Here is a 20,438-nt window from a genome sequence, read left to right as displayed (position 1 = left end):
TTTTTTTCTGCTTCCAAATCCTGCAAATTGAGTACTTTGTAATTCCCTTGTTGGGAAATTCATATTAATTTTTAAGATGCACTGATATGCTTGAATTTAAGATACTCTTAAGTATATGTCTGTGTTTTTTGTCTTTTTAAAATTAATTTGCTAGTGGTAGAAATTCAGCTTGTAAAAAAATAATTTCTGGGGAGAATAATCAGATTTCTTTTGCTGCTTTGGAAGTTTAACTGTGCTATGAAGTAGTTAGGCCCATTGTTTCTGCAGAAGGGTTTGTGATAATGCTCAAGTAAATCCAGAGGAAGGCAAAGCATGGCTTCCTGTGGTTCTTGGTATATGCACTTGCACTGAGGGAAAAACCTCATTTGTTTTGAAATCTTTCTTTGACTGTTCTCATAGGCAAAACTGGAATATATTCAGAACGTGATGTTAAGTAAATTAAATTGTGACTTGTTCTCTAATTGGAATTAATTTATTAGACTACGTGGTTGGCACTTGTTATGGATAGCATAACTCCTGGTGGTGTTGGTTGCTGTTCAGTGGTACTTGCTGTTCACAGGCAGTAAGTCTTTTAAACGAAATGACTGACCTCTTCTAACTTGGGTTGGGGGAGGAGGGTACCAACAAACAAAAAACTACTCATTAGGTGTTTGAATCACTATGTTAAATTGGCATTACTTTCTCATTTGGTAGTGATCTCTTTGTTTTCCTGAATGTTATGTATGCTACACTGTATAAGTTAGCGACTATTTACAGATTTATTGCTGTTGTATTCGTAAATGGACTGTAAAAAACCACCAGCCTGAAAGCTGAACAGTTGGACGCATCGGTGTGTAGAAACATTCTGATCAGAGTAGATTCAAGAATGAATATAGTCAATAAGAATTTTTTGCAAGAAATGTGGAATACTGCATTTCCTATACAGTATTGTGAGGGTGGGATTTTCTTTGGTGTTTTTTGTTTTGTTTTGTTTTTTAGTTATTCATCTTAGTACACTTTAGCAGAGTAAGCTGTAAGGAATCTTCAGCTGTAACTTAGTGAGAAGTTAGGCAGAGTCATGAGAGGTTTTGCCCTTTACTTGGTTATTATTCCAAATGGACTATGTTTACTAATAAGCTGTACCCCTATATAGTATTTATTTTGACAGATTAAAGCTGTGGTTATCTAGGACACCTCCCTCTGCCTCTGTTTAGTTGTCCTGGCCATAGAGTTGCTTCCTTTAACGCTTTAGGCTGTTGCAATGTGAATCCAATGGAAATTCCTTTGCATAAAGTAAATAGAAATTCCTGTGGTATGGCAGTATTTCCAGGTTCAATTTAAGAGATCAAATTTTAGGGGCACACAAAATAAACAACTGACTCTTAACTGTCTTCATCGGTGTCAATATAAACAAACAACGTTGACTCTAATGACTCATCTGTCATACCCCATTCCCAAAATATATTTACTAAGCCACTCCCAAGTGCCTTATTTATGATTTGAAAATATAGATACAGATGCAGCATTGTAGAATTTTTCTTTTAAGACCTTGGAAGGGCTAATACGTCTGCATCACCTTATTCAGCTACTTCTCTCAGCAACTATGAGGGATTCTCAAAATTTCTTGTAAGTGCTTCAGTGTGATCTTGATACATTCTTGATTTTTCTCTTCTTTGCTTTTCTGGTTTGTTACTGTTTTATATTGCCTGAAAGTTTTTCTGCTGTGCATGGGGTGGAAAGAGTGGGCCAATGATTGCTTGTACCGGTGAGCATGCACCTCTCAACTCAAAACTGGGGAGTGTTTTACTCTCCTTTAGAGGTCTTGATCACTTCAAACAGGAAACAGTGGAAGCAAGATACTGTGTAATGCAGGTGCATGCTCTTCTCTGGTAGCGGTTGTTGTATTGTGTTCCTTTTGCTTTAATTCTGGCATATTCGGCTGACCTGTCATCTGTTTCTCCAACAAATTTAATAGGAACTTTAATCTATGAAGCTAGTAATTCTTTCTGGAAATCCAGCTCTTCACAACTTCATGGCTTTGACTTGGGTGGTTTACCTTGAGGTGGCTGTTGTAATGGCTGCTTCCAGCTGTCCTCTGTGATCTCTGAGATTTCTGCCCCTGCTCCAGAAGGCCTCAGCTCCCCAAGCAGCTGCTGCATTGTTACTGTGTCACACCGGAGTATTAGGGTAGCACAAAGTATGTGCTGTGTAACCCTGACACGCAGGGATGTCAGCTATGGCATTTCAGCTGCCTCGTAAGTATCAGAGCTGTCCTTGCAGTGCGAGCAGGACTCAGAGAGGGGTAGGAAATAAACGATCTGTCTCAAGGTAAGTTTTGTTACAGCCCTGATTCCTTTTCAGTTTTCAGTTGTAGCTGCAAACCTGCCTCTTACATTCCTTCTTCCACTACTGGCTCAGTCTTCAGTTGAGTTTCTGCCTGCATGGCCTTTGTCTTAAAAGCGCAGCAATTCTGATCATGTAGAACTATTCTAGAAAAAATTCTAGTGAAATGCTTAGCCAACAAATACTTTGTCATGTTTGTGCGGAAAATCAGATTTTGAAGAGAAGGCTTTCATGTTTTCTAAATCTTTCTCATTTCTTGGATTCACAGAAACTCTCAAAGAGGAAAAAAGTTGTTCTGGAAGTCCACTGTCATTTAAGATACTGGATTTGAATGTGTTCCCCTAAGGAAACAGATGAGTCTTTTCATAGTGGCTAAAGTGGCTAAAGAAAAGACATTTCAGATAAAATCTGTTGGCTTGCTACCACTTTTGCCCCTCGAGGAAACTTACCTATAAGCAAATGGTGCAATTTGATGGTTTCAAAAGATTTTGTAACCACTTTATTTTTTTTTAAAGGCCTAAATAAATGAAAGCTATTCATAAGTTGTTTTGGTTTAGGTGTTGAATTTTAATTATCTTTGAGCTACCATAATAATGATTGACTCTGAGGTTGGACTTCTGTTACTGTTTGAAGGAATTACGGAACAGTGTCCCCTTGTCTGATAAGAGTAATCTGAAATCTGAAATGTCTTCTGCCTTTTTGTTTTAAGTTACCTATGATGATAAACATGTTTGTTCCTTAAAATACAATTCTTTGTCATTTCCGAGACATAGGGTTACAAAACGCTTGTGTGGGATTTCCCAAGCAAATTGATGTAAATATGTTATGTTGTGTACAAGCACAGTGAAGCAAGTGCATTTGGGATCTAGTGATCTTTGCAGGTCCCATTAACTGAACAGTGAATGCGTAACAATGGTCCAATATTTTTGGATGTTCTGGGACTAACTATACCTATGTGGTAGAGAGTAGTCTGACTGTGCTAATAGCACATTATTTTATAATGTGCTGACGTGCAGCTAGTTTGATGCTATTCCTTTTTATGCTTCTGTACACATAGAAACTTCAGATGGGTGTTTGATATCTTCAAATTCCACTCGTACCAATTTTTCCAAGCACGTTTTTTTGTCTGAAATCTTGAAAAAATGCAGAAGTTCTGCACAATGATAATGGATGCAGCTCTTATGCCTTAATTTTGGCCCAATAGGAATTTCTGCTTATACTGTGATAAATTCCAGTCCTGCAGAAGTGATACCTTTTCCCAGAATAAATCCAAGTGTATTCTAAAAAAATTCATCCACTGTTGAGATCTTGATTCTTAACCCTGTTTCTACCGCAGTCAAGGAGAGACATTTAACAAGTATTTAATGAAAATATTTTGCTTTCCTTGCTGAGAGTATCTCGTTTCATATGTATGCAAGTAAATACCCTCATTTTATCTTTATCTTGCCTTACTACAGTTGCCTTTAAGTTTGCCATTTGCGTTTTTAGTATATAATTTATTCTTTTGGCTAACTATTCCTCTAAATATATGTGGTTGTAATTTCTGTTAAAAGCAATGTAGTTATTTGCACTTCGGCATTTCACTTGTAGACAGTTTTTCTTGTTTTCCTACTCAAAATCCACAACATAGCAGACATTTCAAGGGTAACGGGGATATTGTTATTCTAGCTATGTTAGATCTAGGTACTAGTAAATAAAAAAAAGAACAAAGCAGAGAGAAATTTTCTGGACCTGATTTATCAGATCAACCTGCTTGTTTTATTATTTGCAGAATTTCATGTCAGTCTTTAGGTGTTTTTTCTGTGAACTTTTCTGTTCTTAACACTTCGAACAAGTAAATTGTTCACCAAAACCTATTTGTTAGTGACTGAAACTATTTGCTAATTCACATTATGGTTGGTAAACTTTGAAAGTTAAGACTGCCTAGAAAATTAAATATAGTTCACAAAAGTTCTGTCAACTTTAATGTCAAAAATTAAAGTCATCTAAAAAATGTCAACTAAAAAACCTCTTATTTTTCTCTTAATTCAGCTGGTGAACTCATTCACACTAGCTGTAGCTATGACTGATTTCCCAGATAAATATGAGTGAAAGGTAATGAAAGTTGTATTTTCCTCCGTGTAAACTGACGTTTTCATATACTGCTACTAATGCATTCGCCTCCTCTTTTCCAGAATTTCCTCCCTTTTACTTTTTTATTCACTTATTTTGTAAATAAAATTCACCAGTTGCTTCTGCCTAACAGAAGAGTTCTACAATCTGCTGCCTCTGTATTGCCGGGAACAAGACAAGCCTCTTGCACTCTGCTCAGATAAATGCTTGAAACCTTTATAAGTAATACCTTGTCAGTGATCTGAAAAATAATATTTACAAATAGTAATTGGGCTACTTGCCCTTGCAGCTCCATTAAGGTTTTCAGTTTCAAAAAAACAAAAGGAGTAGTAACTGAAACCCCCATGTATTTGGTGTGTTTTTGCTGATATGTAAACTTTAGACTCATTTGGGGAGCCTTGGGTCTACTTACCTTTTTGTGGTCTTTCCAGCGTGCCTTGCAAGATAACATTCATTTGAAGTGTGTCACTATAGATATGTCAGTGTTTATAGATGTGTATCTCTAGAAAAGATACTTGTTAAGTATTAGAAGTATTTCACTGAACTTGTAGTCAGTATCTTTAGCTATTTTCTGACTTAAGTTGCCAGCTTCAGCATTACAAATTAGCAGATTGGAGAAGAAAAGGAAAAACAGTCTCAAGATGTTAAGATATTATCAGTTGCTGGAAATTAAATAGCTATATTTTTGTTTTGTTCTTATAAAATCAGTCTTAGTTCTTGAGTTAGTTTTGGTTCATGTGAAAATAGCTGTGTTTGAGGAGAATACTACACTTGAAGGATTTTCTGGTTTCATAAAACTGGAACACTTTCATATCTTAAATTTCACTTTTTTGTTAGGATTTGAAAAGAGACATACTACTGCATTTGATTCTCAAAGGTTTGGCCAAATTTGTAATTGCCAAAGAATTATAAGTGAAAGCTCCTTACATTAATGCATACAGATACCTAATGAAAGAAGACTGATCAGCTTTCAGTTGGTAAAATGCCTAAGAAGAAATCAACTAGCATGCTAAGAGATTCAGGTTGAAGCTAATTGCAGTGCAAAATAGTTTGATAAAATTTTAATACTAAGTTTTGGTATTTTAATAGGCTCTTGTGTAATATTCAAACAGCTGAGCGCAAGTAAGTAAATGCTAGTGGGAAAATATTCTATTATGTAATATGAAACCATATCGTAACTAGCTTATTTGCTAAAAGCTACCATTTCTAGAAGCTGAATCTTTTTTGTAGTACACAAAATGTTATCGTTTTATGTGTGTTACTGAGGAGCAAATCAACTTGTAATGTTCTTGTTTCCTGTCATATTACGGTGCATTTTTACCATACTGGTGTAGCAAGCTGTCTCTAATTTCATCTGAATGCTTATCACATGCTTCTGGCAACGTATGCTTAGGCAGGAGAGACTTTGACAAGAAAGCATGCGATTGCATGTTTAACAAGTCTTCAAACTTTGTTTTGAATTTCACCTTTAAACCAAAACGCATTGAAATAGGCCTATCGTTTGAATAACCCTCCTCCGTTAAGTACCTGAATCTCTACCCCTCCGGGCTATGTTCATTTGCATTTTATCTCTGCCACTCTTCCACACTTTTATTTCACTCTTGACCCTGTTTCTAGGAGATGTACGAGTAAGAAGTCGGGCAGGATTTGAAACAGAGAGAAGAGGTTCTCATCCATACATTGATTTCCGTATTTTTCACTGTAAGTATTTAAAAGCAGATAAATGACAAATAAACAAAGGCTTCCATTAATTTTAACTACTGAGCCTCTAAAAAATAGAGTTAGCAGCTTATATAGCAAGATCATTTTTTAGGCTTCTTAGGAGAATCTTTCATGCTACTTCATTACCAAAAATAGAAGAGGAAAATCTTCACTGCTAGATTTTTTTTTTTTTTTTAAATACAACTTAAACTCATTGAATGTAGACCTGAATCTCTATGGAAATGAAGACTGTCTTATATACAGCTACTGATGTGTGTGCTGAGTTCTTACTTGGCAGACACGATCAGTTGAGAAGAATACGTTCCTGCTTTTATAAAGCAGCAGAAGGGCCTGCTCCAGAATGATGGTTAAAGAGAGTTACAGTAGATGTCAATATTCTTAACCTGATTGTAATCACTTAAGGTTACATTTACTCATATAGTTAGGACTTAAATTTTTTGGACATAGATAAATCTAAATAAAGATTAAAGTCTTACAAGAAAACAGCAAACTGATTTTTTTTTATGTGATTATGTGTTTTAGGAAATGTTTTTTCCAAGAAGTGTTAAAGGAATGATATTTTTTGATAACTTGACTTTTTTCTCTACATCTATATTGTTATAACTAAATATGTCAACAGTTGTAATAGAAAAGCTTTAATAAGCACCATACCAATATACAGCAAACGTGAAGGGGTTTTAAATCTTAATTGCATTATGCTGATAATATTAATGTATTAAGTGTTGTTAAGTATCTATACCGACATTGTATCAGCACAATTCCAAGTTTTCTGAATGCCATGGAGAGATTTAGAAAAACTATTTCATGGTAACAAGTGTGGTTGTTGTAATTACCTTATTAATAAAAACGAGTGGCAGAAACTGTGCTAATTAATATTCTGATCTTAACTGAAGTTACTCTTTTATTTAAAAGTAGATCTCTACTTAAATTTAAAACTCTTAGTTTCATCCAAAAGCAAAAGCTAGTATCATAAAATAGGTGAGAAAACAAAGTTTGAAGAGTATGCTATATTGATCTTTTCAATAAAGAAGATAATTCTGTCTCAAGTCCTGATAATTCTATTGAATATAATAAAAAGTTCTGCGTAAAAATCGCATGCGATTTATGAATTGCATGACGATGTCTTTTTGTATATATACGTATGGCATTTCATGCTGATACAGGAAGATACTAACAGAACTGTTAAAAGAACTACCTGTTAAAAGGCAGTCATGGATATTATTGCTGTTGTCAAATTAACTGTGTTTTCTGTGGTACTCATGCTGCTTCTTTCCATCCTGGTGATTGTGCATCAGGCAGATGATGACTAATCAGGAAAAGGATTCTCACACCCTTTCTTCTTGCCCCTACTTGTTCAGGCACAGGCACCAACTTTTAGCAACATCAACTGCCGTGTCTGATGACAGCAAAGAATGTTGCTAGGAGGCCCAAAAAATTCTTTGGCTGTAGCTTCCCTCTCGAGTCAGCTGCTGTGGCAGTTTCCAGAGTTGCCATATTATAGTCAGATTTTTTTGCACTTCAGGATTGTGGCCTTTTGTAGCATTGCTCTCTGACTTCAGATTCCTGCTACTGTGTGGAGTCTCTTTCAAAGTCAGTGAAGAATTCAGCCCCATCTCTCACCATAGCACTAGATTATCTGTTAATTTACAGAAACGTTTTAGTTTCGTTTTTTTAGTCAGTAAAATGTTTTCTTTTTTCTCTGCGATGCTAGTTGAGTACTGATCAGTCTTTTCTTAATTGTTTAAAGCAAAAGAGTTTTAGTATTGTACGATCAGACTGGGGGTAAACAGAAGTTCTGAGAATCAGATTTGACCGCATTTTTAGGATATTCTCACCCAGTAACTCCAGAAGGATTTTGCCATATAGAGCTACCTGGCTGGAAAATGTTCACCCATACAGGCACAGACAACATGTGAGAAGAGCCAGCAGAGCCAGCCAGGCTCTTCTTTGCTTGGGACAAAAACTGGACTGAAAATTCTCTCTTCTGCAGCTGAAGCAGACTAAACCATCTGAATGTTGGCTTTTTTTCCTCCCCAGAACAGCTGCATACTGAACATCAGTAATGCATGGGTATGCTTCCTTCATGGTGTTTGTAAAGTTTCTCTGTAACTTTCTATCCACTAACTTTACTTTGTGGTTCTAAATATTTTGCAGTAATCATTGCTTACCTGTTTTGCAGATGACATACTGGCTGTCTTTCATGATGTTGAAGCATCATTGCCATTTTGTATTTTGTTTAGCTAACTTTTGTTGTTCAGCATTATTTTCTTTTTCTGTCAATGATGTTTTGTGAAGTTGAATGTCTTTCAGAAAGTCCAGATAATAATCTGCTGATCAGGTCTCTTTTCCAAGAGGTGAATAATAGACTCTTAACCCAATATTTTATCAGTAGGTTTGAAGAGTACTGACTTTTAAATGCATTACTTCATTTTCAGGGAGCTACTGTTTTTTTTGTTTGTGGGGTTTGTTTTTTTTATAATAATCACATTTCTGTTTCATAACATTATCTTTACTTGCAACTTCAACTAGTGTTACCAAAGTGAAGTTTGTTAGCATTTAGTTCTTAAGACCACTTATGTTCCTTGTTAAGGATTATAAGCTCAGTGTCTATGTTTTCGTCCCAAAGTTCTGCAATTGGCACATGAATATTCAGATTACTAAATTGCCTAGAAGTATTCTCAATGGTAACTTCTTTCTAGGAGATTTGATTTTAAAATGATTGTTGGAAAAATGTCTTTGTTATTGCTAGAGATGGTGATATGGGAGTTGTGTGTGAGGGTTATTAAATGTGGGATTCGACTGATGATCCAACTAAGTTTGGGTGGTATATTCTTTTATATTATCTGTTATTCCAGGAGTCACATTTTTATAGCTAATTACAGGAACAAGCCAGGAGGAATAGTTTAATTAAACAAATCTTTGTTTCGACATGATTGCTTCCTGATGAATGGGGAAAATGAGGATTATATTCTTCATATTGGTTGGTAATTGGTTAACATTGGGACATCAATTAGTAGTGTTTCTGCTACTGTGGTCTGTTGATTATGTCTGAGACCACGGGCATAATCTCAAATCAGCACTAAAAGGTGCCGTTTCTGGAGAGGAGAGCAGACGTGTGACTTTCTTCCTCAGAAGTAAATTTTTACCTTGAGTATAATGATCTGGTTTTGTTCAGTGGATGTACATACCTCTCAGTTGCACAGTAAATTGCATTCACTTCAATATTTTACTGAGTTGTATATAGAGCACTGGATGTACTGTTCACCTCTCAGGTAACAAGGAGGGAGTTTGGCAGTTCACTGCCTGACAACCCATCACGTACTGTTTGGTTTTCAAGGAAGTTATTGGAAAAGTGATTGCAGTGGTTATAACCACTCTTACTGTCTGCTGGTTTACAAACAGGCTGCCGTTAACATGATTGCTTTTAATTTTTTTTTTTTGTTTTACTTGGAACATCATAGATAGTAATTCAGTCTGCAGTGTTGACAGGATATGTTGATAAAAGCTAATGCAAACAAAATCTTTGATGGAAGAATTAGTAAATGACAGTATTAAAATTTTTCCTTTTTCAGAAGTAGTAATAATTAGCAAATAATTAATGCTTTCAAACTTCCTTTTTAGGAAAGGCTTGTTGTATATAGTCTGGAAGAACTGGATGAAAACGAATACTTTGGTCTTGTGGAGAGGAAACATTTTTTTCTTCTTGCTTTTCCTGTTATATTGCACCAGAATAGATAAGATCTTGTCAAAAGGTTTTTAGAATTGTTTTGTGCCACTCTAGTCTGAGCATGGTCCTACAGGAGGATGATGATGTTGCCAAAACATTTGGCTTCATTTTGTGTTTTATAGCTATGTCACATCTGTGAGTTAAAATATCTTAGAAAGAAGAAAGAGTTTTTGAGTTAATCAGTACCTTTCTGTAAACATTTAGGAATGGCTCAATTTTGAATCAAGTTGGTACTCGCTACAGAGCTTCATATAGGAGAGAAAACAACATGATGGGAACTTAAGGCTTAGTGAGATTTAGGTAGATGTTTCTTCTCCTTAGTTGTGTATGGACCCTTTTTAGCGGAGATAGGAAAGAAAGGAAGAGTTTAGGTGACTTTTATGGGTGGTGAATAAATCTGATTCTCATTTTTAAGAGTGCAAACACATGAAAAAAATCCAGAGTTTATCTTCTGTATACAACTTTCAGACTGTTTACTTGGAAATTGCAGTTCACTTATATATTAGTTTGAGACCTGGTAAAGGTGTCAACATGTGCTGTTTGCAGTGTTGTTTTAACTTTCTAGTTTTTCCTCACAAAACGCTGAAAAAGATTAACCTTGGACAGTGAATTTACGCTTCCCTTGGGTGGGAGGCTAGCAGTCAAATAAAAGAAAGCGTTCAAGTGCAAATTGATTGCCTTAAACAATTTGGGAAATCTTTGTGTAACAACATCTGATCCTGCTTCTGACAATACCGTCTAGAGGTTGAGATAATGAGCATAGTCCAGATGGAGTTGAATGCTCTTTTTTGTTTCAAGAAGATAGAGGAATTGCCTAGCGGAATGTGGTTGAGAGTAATTGTCCATCTTTTTCAACAGTCTACTGTGAAGAAGGGTGAGTTTCACAAGAATAAAGTCGTGCGGGAAGATTTCTGAGTGGTCAGAGGTTGAATGAAGTATTTGTTTCCCTGTGAAAATCCCAGGACTGAGGAGTGAAAACCTTGTACTCGAGATTTCTCTAGAAGCTGCCCTTCTGTGAAGGATGCATTCTGAAATTGTCATCTAATTATTCATAATCCAGATTATTCAGATAAATTGTTTTCCTTAACATGAGAAAAATTTTGACTTTGATTTAGTGTGGAGAATGCAGTCGCACTGAGGAAGTCACAGAAAATGTCCTAAATACAGCTTTGGCCAAAAGGAAACAGTGAAGATAAACTTGTAGTGAAAAGTGAGCTTGAAGTGAGCTTGGTTAAGGAAGATTTCAGGGTAAAAAGCTTCCAGTCAAGAATAGAGGACAGATTGTGATTATTTTTTTTTTTCTTTTGCTATCCTAGATGGTTATTTTACTGACAATTTATTTTTTTTTCCAAATTTCTGTAAAACAGTGTGTGCGCTCTGGAGTCTTGCACTGGTACAGCTCTATGTTTTATTGCTGAGGTGTAAGTTTGGCTTTAGAAGACAGACACATTCTAGATTTTTTTTTTTTTCTTTTCTCTTCAACGTGTTTCTTCTCCAAGTCATTTATTTTGACAGTCTGCGGGTTTTCTTTGGTTTGTTAATGCTGGACAATTTGGCGTCAAGTATGTGAGGATTCTTGTGTTTTCATCTCTGCTCCCAGTTGGGCTTTTCTATTGACAGTCATACAGACTTTTAAAGGATATTCTTCTTTTTCCATCAACCATGATGTGTTACTTTTGAATTTTTCCTTTCAGTTCTGGGGTAAAAAATAGCCAAAAAAGGATTGCTTGATGGTTCCATCATTCCACTGCTGTAGAACAGAAGAATTTTAGAAAATCAAAGAATGATGTTTTCTTGGAAGACTTCAAGAAAGATCTGGTGATGGTCTGGAATATATTATCCTTCTTTTGAGAAAAGAGTTGAATCATTGTGTGCTGTGTACTTGCTTGCTCTTTAAGAGCATCAGTATCTTGATTAACATAGCATGAAACATTTTTGGAAGGAATATATGTGTATTCTGATTATATATTTTGCGTCAGTGAAGTTTGTTAGCTCACACTCTGCTGTTGTGAGGTACAGATGTGCCTTACTGGCTGGATTCAGGTCAAAAAGAAGTCCACAACTGCAGGATTGCTGGGATTATGATTCAGTAAATTGGTAAGGAAAGAATATGCTTTGTATATACTGTTTCCTAGTCCTAAAATAATTGCAAAATATTATGCAGTCCAGCCAGGAATGGCATTGTTCAGTTTACTTAATTTTGTATCGTTCTTGGGGAGTTTACAGAGGTGTTGAGGGAAGCCAAAATTCAAAAGAATGGATAGAATACTTCAGATAGCTTTTAACAGTGTTTTCTTTACATTTTTGCTGCTGTATTATTGAAAGGCTTACAGTGCCATTAGAGAATTGATGTTTAACTCATACTGAAGTAGTCTAATCCCTGCACTTTGAGGGATTTCACTGAAATTAGCTGCCTTGAGCAGAGGATTGGACCAAAGGAGTATCAGAAGTCTCTTCTGTCTCTTCCAGCCTAAATTGTTCTGCTATTTTGTGGCTCTCTAGTTTTCCAAAGGAAAATGATATTTCATTTGGTAAGACCTTTCAGGAGAGGAGTTATCTTTGGCGGTGGTGATGCCTGGCAGTGGCCCTGCATGAGTGAGGATCTCTTGAAAACTATTAGAGTTTCTTGAAACTTAACAGATTTTTCTGACTCCACTCAGTCAGAAGACACTTGGAAAGCCATGTTTACGTAACTAATCCTTAACCCACAGCATATTTTCGGGTGATCATTATTATTTGGAAAAAATGTATGGATGTATATATAAATACATATATGCAATACATTAAAAGCAAAAGAGTCTGGCTTAATTTTTTCTTCTAAGCAGAAAAGCAGGTATAGAGCCTTACAGTGATGCTAAACAGGGCTTCAGAGTGGTTCTAAGGAAGAAAGTAAGTAGAATAAGGTAATCAAGACACCAATGGTCTTTATAAGTAACTTCAAAATCCTTACTGAAATTATATATTCTAAATGAAATCATAGTTTTATATGTGACTTCAGTACTGAATGTCTTCAAAGTACTTGAAAATGCAAATCATGAGTGGAAAACTCAAAGAGCAGATAAACAACAGAACTTAATATTTTTTTTTTTAATGTGCACGGATCTAATAATAGTGCATTTCTTAATGGTTTCATGGGAATAGCTGCAAAATTAGAATGCTTATGGGTCCCTCTAGTGGTGGGAAACGTTAGATAACACTTTCAAATTCTTCATAAATAGAAAATTATTTGTATCTTGGCAGGCTTTAGAAATAGTTATAACTGGCATGTGAAACTGAATATTTTTTTTCAAACGTATATATTTACAAGTAGTGAGAACTTTTACATATTAGGTCAGATTTGGTGATGGTATCTGCTATGTAAAAGTGATAGTTGAGTTTCATATGGAAAAATTGTGAGAGATTACTTCTATGAAAAGAAGCTATTTCCTCGAATTTTTTAGGAAAAAAACACCTGGTGGACTAGTGTACCTCAGATTTTAGGTTTCATGTTCAAACATAAGAAAGATCCATCCTCTCAAATTATTTTTAATTCCTTTTTCGGTTAGTGGCAGTGATAGCTGAGATGCTCAGTTAAGCTCTTTCTATTGGTAATAGCAAAATTCAATGATTTTTATCATTCATAATTGCCTATTTACCTTTTGGGCTGTAGCTGGGAAGAAATGGAGGTACAGTTCTTATGCTGGTTAGCCTTTTTTCGACCAGGACCCCATCAGAGACTGAGAGTCTTTATCTTTGCATTAGAAGAAAGTTGAAGCATTTTGCTAGGATTTAAGGTTTCTATTAATAAAAAAATTAAACCAAACCATAATTAAGTTGTTATTCTTCCTTTTGTTGTCTGTCCTTAGTATATGAAAGATGCAAAAATTCTGAGAATACATATATCAGTATATTATTACAATGTGATTGTCACTTGTCTTTACCTTCTGTATTTTTATTTCAGCATGATAAAAATAAATATTTAATATCCCTGTGAAATGTGACAAAAATTAGGGGTTTTTTTAGGTTTTCATGAAGTACAATACACTTAAAAGATTGGGAGTGGGAAGAGATTAAAACAAGTGTCTTGTAATACAGATGAAATCTGTTGCATGAAGACAATTTGCATTATTTTGTTTTCTTGCTGTATACACATAATATTATCAAAATTGATGTTAGTAGACAGAATTATTCCTTTATTTTAGAGAAAGGCATTTTTTATTATACCAGCATCTCATTTAAGATGCTTAGAAACAAGAATACAGTAGTTTTAATAAAAAGTGAACTTGGAAGTAAAAAATACTTCCAGTGATACTCTAACTTTAAGTAGGGCATGAAGAGTTAAGAAGGAAGGAAGATTGTCATGGAGCAGGAGAGCTGCTGTGGACTAGGCACCAAGGCCTACAGTTACATTCTTCTGGTTCCTTGCTCTGAAGGCACTTCTGAATGCTCCATCTTCCTTCTTAACATGCCCATCATTCCGACTTTGCTTTCATTCCGTTTCAGTTATCAAGACTGTAAACGTCATACATGTTTACTTATTTTCTCATTCTATTTGTCCTTAAACTGTCCTTATCTGTTAAGAGCAAATGGTCACTATAGGATATTATAAAGGCATTTAGCACACTGAAAGCTCCAAATAAAATGAAGGACATTTGGGTTGGGAGGAGGGATGTTTTTGCAACATGCTTTTTCTTGAGCAAATGTAATGTGCTCTTCACTCTTCACCACCTTCTTTCCATTATTAATACATTATTGAACCTTGCTTTGGTAGGGTCTCTGAAATTAGCACTGCATATCGTGACTCATGAGAGAAGAGGGTAGGCTGGCATTCTCTTACCGATCATGCATATAAACGGAATGAGTTTTCCACTTGCACCAGGAGGCAAACACCAAGTTTCCATTGCACAACTATCGTTCATTTTACCAGTCCTTCCCATGAACTTGGCTTTGCTGATCTGCCAGAACCACAAAGTGGTCGATTTTTGTATCCATGGTAATTTATCTGTGAGGGAAAGGAAACTGCAAGCAGGGATGCTCTCAGTGTTCCTGCAGCTGAAGAACCTATCTTCCCCGCCTCCCCCACCCTCCCTTCCTTGAAAGCTAGCTATTTTCTTTTTTCAGCCTCCCTTTTAAATTAATTATCTGTCAAACCTCCACATCTGACTCACCTATTCTCAATTGTCACATAGCAAATCTTTAGCTGTTAGAGCAATTTTCTTTTTGGGTTGGTGTAGTCTCCCTGAATTAGATGTTCTGGAACTGCAGAGGACTGTCAGGGCTCAAAATCTCTTTTCTCATTTGGAAGTTATTCTAATCATTGCAGATCTACACAATAGGATGTTTGGTCAAGCTGTTATTACCTAACTTGGGCTATACATGGGGAATAAATAGGAGTGCACAGCCCTGCCCCTGGGGAGGAACAACCCCAGGTACCAGCACGGGCTGGACTGGCTGGAAAGCAGCTTGGCAGAAGAGGACCTGGGAGTTCTGGTGGGCACTTTGTTGAAGATGTACCAGCCATGTGCCGTTGTGGCAAAGAAGGCGAATGGTGTCCTGGGTTGCATTAGGAGGAGCGTTGTCAACTGGTGAAGGGAGGTGATCTGGTGAGGCCACCTCGAGTGCCATGTCCAGGTCTGGGCTCCCCAGTACACAAAAGATACGATGTTCTAGAGTTCAACAAAAGGTCAGGAAGATGGTTAAGGGGCTGATGAGGAAAGGCTGAGAAAACTAGGACTGTTTAGCCTGGAGCTGAGAAGACTTATGGGGGATCTTATCAATGTCTGTAAATACCAGATGGGAGAGTGGCAGTGTCGTCTTTGCAGGACCAGAGGCAATGGGCACATACTGAAACACGGGAGGTTCCCTCTGAACATCAGGAAATAGTTTTTCACTGTGAGGGTGACCAAGCATTGGCACAAGTTGTCCAGAGAGGTTGTGGAGTCTCCTTTCTTGGAGACATTCAAAAGCTGTTTGGACATAGTCCTGAGTTGAGTGGTCTAGGTGGCCCTGCCTGAGCAGAGGGGTTTGACCAGGTGACCTCCAGAGGTCCTTTCCCACCTCAGCTATGCTGTGATACTGTAATAGCAGCATTGCTGCCATGAAGTAAGCTTTGTTGTTTTTTGTTTGAATTACTTCAGCTGGAGCCATGCTCTTTTTTTCTCCTTTTTTTTTTTTTTTACTTATTGAAAGATATTTTGAAGATTAATGTTTCAATAGCGTATTGCAAGATAAAGAGTAATGACTGTTCAGCTTCACAGAAAACTGAGTAATTCATTTGCCTCTGTACCCACATCAACAACAGAAAAAACACTGAAGCAAACACGTGTGCAACACCCCCGAAACGGCCTATGAGCATGAATATAGGTGAAACATGGGCCATGCTCTGTTCTGTTCTGCACTTTGCTGACAAAAGCTGTGGTTTTACTTGTATTGCCTACATCCTGCTGTTTTGCCGAAGATGAACGGGTGGCATCAGTGACAATGAGACTTATTTGTAGCATGACAACGAAAGTAGGTTTTTGTTAACTATAGATCTGTAAAAGAGTACTTAGGGGCAAGAAAACTATCTGTACTTCCAGAAGAGTGCTGATTTCTTCTACTTAAATATTTCGGTTTACTGAGATTTAGTGAAGTTTCTGGATTTTGTATGTAGCTTTGTGGACATTTTAGATCATTTTATAATCAAAATATATCGATTTTGTATTGTTTTATTTCAAAATGAATTAATTCCGTTCTGAAATTTGGATTTTAAGGGACTAGATCGAGGTTGAGGGGAGAAAAACTTCTTAAGTGCAACTTACGCTCCATTAACAGGAGCATCTGTATTGCTCCCTGCTTCTCTGTTCTGCAGGCTGGCAGTGCTCAGACTGTCACCTTATGTTAACAGATGTGGTTAGAAATATTGGTAGAGTAATGCAGCATGACAGAATCTATTTATTTGCCCCCTATACGTGTGGATGTTGCTTTATAAGCGACCTTTATCATATGCAGTGCATCTGCTTAGATAACTGGGATATATATACATGTACCATTGTGTCCAGAGGAGGTTCCCTTGGCTTTAATTATGACGACTTGGAAGAAAGGTATTTCACATGAAGTTGTCTGTTACTGATGGGAACTTCAGTATCATGGTGAAGTTTCAGGCATGTCTGAAAGAGTATTCCAGTTTTGTCAATTTAATCACTGTTTGCGCAGACTGTAGATGTGAAATGCTGCTGCATTTGATCAGATGTCGTATGTTTGTGCACTTGTCAGTTCTGTTCAGAGGCATTTTATTAGTGTAGATTGGAAATTAATATATTAATGAGTTAATGTAGAACAGAAAGTACATTGGAACTTATGCAGGGACAAGAATTTATATGGATAAAAATTTATATAAAATTAAACTGAAGACATACAGAATTAAACTGCTGTCAGTAAAAATCACTGAGATTTATAATTGAGGTTGTTAATAAGGCCACAACTTTCCCTGTACGGTATTTTAGACTGACTTTAAGAACAAAAAATTGGAACTGCTTTACTTCACTAATTTTTAATATGCTTTGTACTTGGAAGGGCAAGAGGTCTATACTCCCAAGTTGGGCTCATGGTTTTGAGGATCTGCATTTTTGGAAAATGTGTTTACATTGACTTCCTTACTTAATACTTTTTTCTTTTTTTTTTTTTTAAACATAAATAGCTCTGGGCAGAATGAGGGAATATCAAAGTTATTGACTGGTGGTTATATAAAACTGTTGTTGGGGTACTGCTGAAGAGAAAGTAAAGGCCAAGTTTAGCCTTAAATATTTCAGAATGAAAATATCTGGCCCATTGCAAAGAAACTGTAGCTATGCATAGTTTAGCCTTCAGATTTCTAAAACACTTGAAGTATATCAAGTAGAATTGAACATAATGTAGTATGAGTCATTTGAATATCTAAACCAGTTAATGTAATAAGAGTAAAGGAAAATATTTGGATTAATCTTTGAAAACAGGCTAAAACAATTTTCTGTAGTGTTTTCACTGTACTGGCGAAGGTAATTACATATGCTGTGAAAGTAAATGTGGTACTTATTTGGCAGAGAAGAGGTCCTGAGCATAATTATCTGAAAAAGCACCAAAATCACTCGAGTGTTTACAACTTTGCCAGTTAAAAAAAAAAAAAAAAAAAAAAATATCTGAGCATTAAAATCCTGTGTAAAAGTTACTTGTACGTGCTCAAAACCTACTTGTAACTCCTATATCAACACACAGTTACTGATGTTCTTTTGTGGGTGTATGTATCTTAGTGATTTGCTACGGAGATGTGGATTGGATGTGTATACATGAGAGCAGTTTTCCAAAAAGAACTTGCTTGGAATATTCTGTGTTTTTACACAATTTCCGTAATATCTCTGTCTTTTCAATAACAGAGTTCCCTAAAAAGAGAGGTTTCTGCTGTGATGTAAATATCTGTTTTTCTTTGCAGGGTGCTTACGTGGAAAACTTTTTCTAAGCCACGGCTCTGTACTTCCTATTAATAAAAATCTCTGTGGCTGAAACATTTAATACACCAGTAAAAAGAATGCAGCACATTTGTTGAACCAGATTTCCCCGAACAATTCTTTTTTTTTTTTGTTAAAGATTTGTCAGAGAGAGTATTTATTTTCTTGTTTTTTGTAGCAAATTCTGAAATCGAGGTGTCTGTGTCTGCAAGAAACGTGAGAAGGTTGCTTAGTTTCCAGCGATACCTGAGATCTTCCCGTTTTTTCCGTGGTATCACTGTTCCAAATTCTTCAAATATTTTAGATGATGATTATAATGGACAAGCAAAGGTTGGTTGCTTGATTTTTATTTTTTTAAAGTACGTTTTTTAAAATGTGCATTAGTGTATAACTGTATCTTATGTTAAGAGATAATGCAGCCAAATACGAATTTGTAACATGACTTTTTGTGTGTGTGTGTGCGTATATATGTGTCTATCTTAATAAGGTCCAGCCAAAATTGCCTGATTTCTAACAAACTTCACCTCCCACAAGTTGACTGGGATCACTTTTATAGCTTATGTGGCTAGCAAGTTTTTTAATAACTCTAGTGAGTGGAGAATGCACTGTAATAACTGAAGAAAAGTGAAGAAAGAAAAACGTAACTGTATTTAAGAAATGTAATGGAGCAATTTGGACAACTATTATCCCCCGCCCCCCTTCTTGTTTTTAATCTAACCTCATTACTGAACATCTGGAAGACTGACTAACTACTACTGAAAAGTCAATAAAATGCATAAATGGATTTATCAGACAATTGTTATGCCAAACTAGCTTTTTCTTTGGTAGGTAGTTCTTCTGGAAAAGAACAATGTGATCGCTGTGATATACCTGCGCTGCAGTAAAGCGTACTGGGAAGATGGGCAGTACTAAAAGAGTAGTTAGTTGGATGAAGGTTTAGTGAATTGGGGACAGAGGACAGACAGCTGAAAGGGAACGAGCAGGCAAAGTTTACAGGTTATTCAAGAGCCCAAAGGCTGTGTCATCTTAACGATTATGTGTAAAGCTTCTTGTTCGTAACCTTGATGCAGAAAAGAGGACGCTTATAGTGCAGTGTATCCCTACGGCACATGAGGCTGCAGTGTAGGAAGAACCTGGTAACCTGGAGGATGGATTTAAAAAAACATATATTTAATGAAACAGCAGAAAGATCTTAATACTGTTTGTTTCTTCTGGTAGCTGAGTTTTAGGTGGGCAGGTATTTCTGATACAGGTAGGGTAAGCGAGGATTGTGATTGCTGAACTCGGGTGAGGCCTCGAGTGCTGTTTGTGTTCATCCATGTTGCTGGAAGAACGGTTCGTGTGGAGCAGCTGTGAAGAAATGTTAGTTCAGTGAGGTGGAAAGTCAAAAGCCAATTTCTTAAAAAAGAAATTAAAAGCTTGGCTCATACGTCTAGTAAAGCATCTAGATATTATTTCTCTTCTATAAACAAAAAGGGAAAGAGAAACTGAGGTGAAGGACTACACAGAGATTAACTACTAGCTTAATGCAAAAATTAAAAGTGGAAGAAGTCTGAACAGAGTTATTCTGTCATACTGTTTCTGGTTTTAACCCAATTGTTTTAAATTTTATTTCTTTTAAGAAATTGACTAAAGGATGAAGGGGAAAAACTCAAGTCAGGACTGTCAACACACTTCTTGTATTTAAGTTTTTCAATTTGCAGTGTGTATTTTAATGTTTTCCAGTTACCAGACAAATTTAATTATAACTTTAATACTGTTTTTTGCATATAGAAATTCTAAGACTTGCATCAGTCTCTGAAATCTTAAAATACTCCTCTGGGCTATGGGAAGATGGGCATATGCTGAGAAAAAAGTCATAGCTTTTGTGTTTTCTTTCAGTGTATGCTGGAGAAGGTTGGAAATTGGAATTTTGATATTTTTCTTTTTGATAGACTGACAAATGGTGAGTTTACTTTTGCTATTTCATTTGTGTTTTATCTCTTAGCATAACTTAAATATTGCACTTACATTGCAATATGTGATTGCTCGTTTGCTAAAAAGCACAAATTTAATCAAGTAGTACTTTCTGATTTAATAGTCTTTAATCTAAATCCTACTTTGCCTGGCCACTC

General features: G+C 36.1%; 1 protein-coding gene across 3 annotated transcripts in view; it reads left to right on the top strand.

Moving 5' to 3' along the window:
- The window catches only part of PDE7A (phosphodiesterase 7A), a 78,479-nt gene that overhangs the window by 45,776 nt on the left and 12,265 nt on the right, over positions 1-20,438 (top strand). For 2 of the 3 annotated variants that reach the window (XM_086609359.1, XM_009983635.2), the window contains exons 3-5: positions 6,052-6,135; positions 18,503-18,654; positions 20,206-20,269. In XM_086609359.1, the coding sequence (XP_086465485.1) occupies positions 6,052-6,135; positions 18,503-18,654; positions 20,206-20,269 (300 nt within the window). Of the gene's footprint in view, positions 1-5,523; positions 5,557-6,051; positions 6,136-18,502; positions 18,655-20,205; positions 20,270-20,438 lie in introns of all 3 variants that reach the window. The other variant, XM_086609358.1, reaches the window with a different exon arrangement.

This window comes from Tauraco erythrolophus, chromosome 3 (assembly GCF_009769465.1).
Source record: "Tauraco erythrolophus isolate bTauEry1 chromosome 3, bTauEry1.pri, whole genome shotgun sequence".
Taxonomy (NCBI): domain Eukaryota; kingdom Metazoa; phylum Chordata; class Aves; order Musophagiformes; family Musophagidae; genus Tauraco; species Tauraco erythrolophus.
The sequence above is the reverse complement of the archived record's forward strand: the minus strand, read 5'-3'. Positions and strand labels throughout refer to the sequence as shown.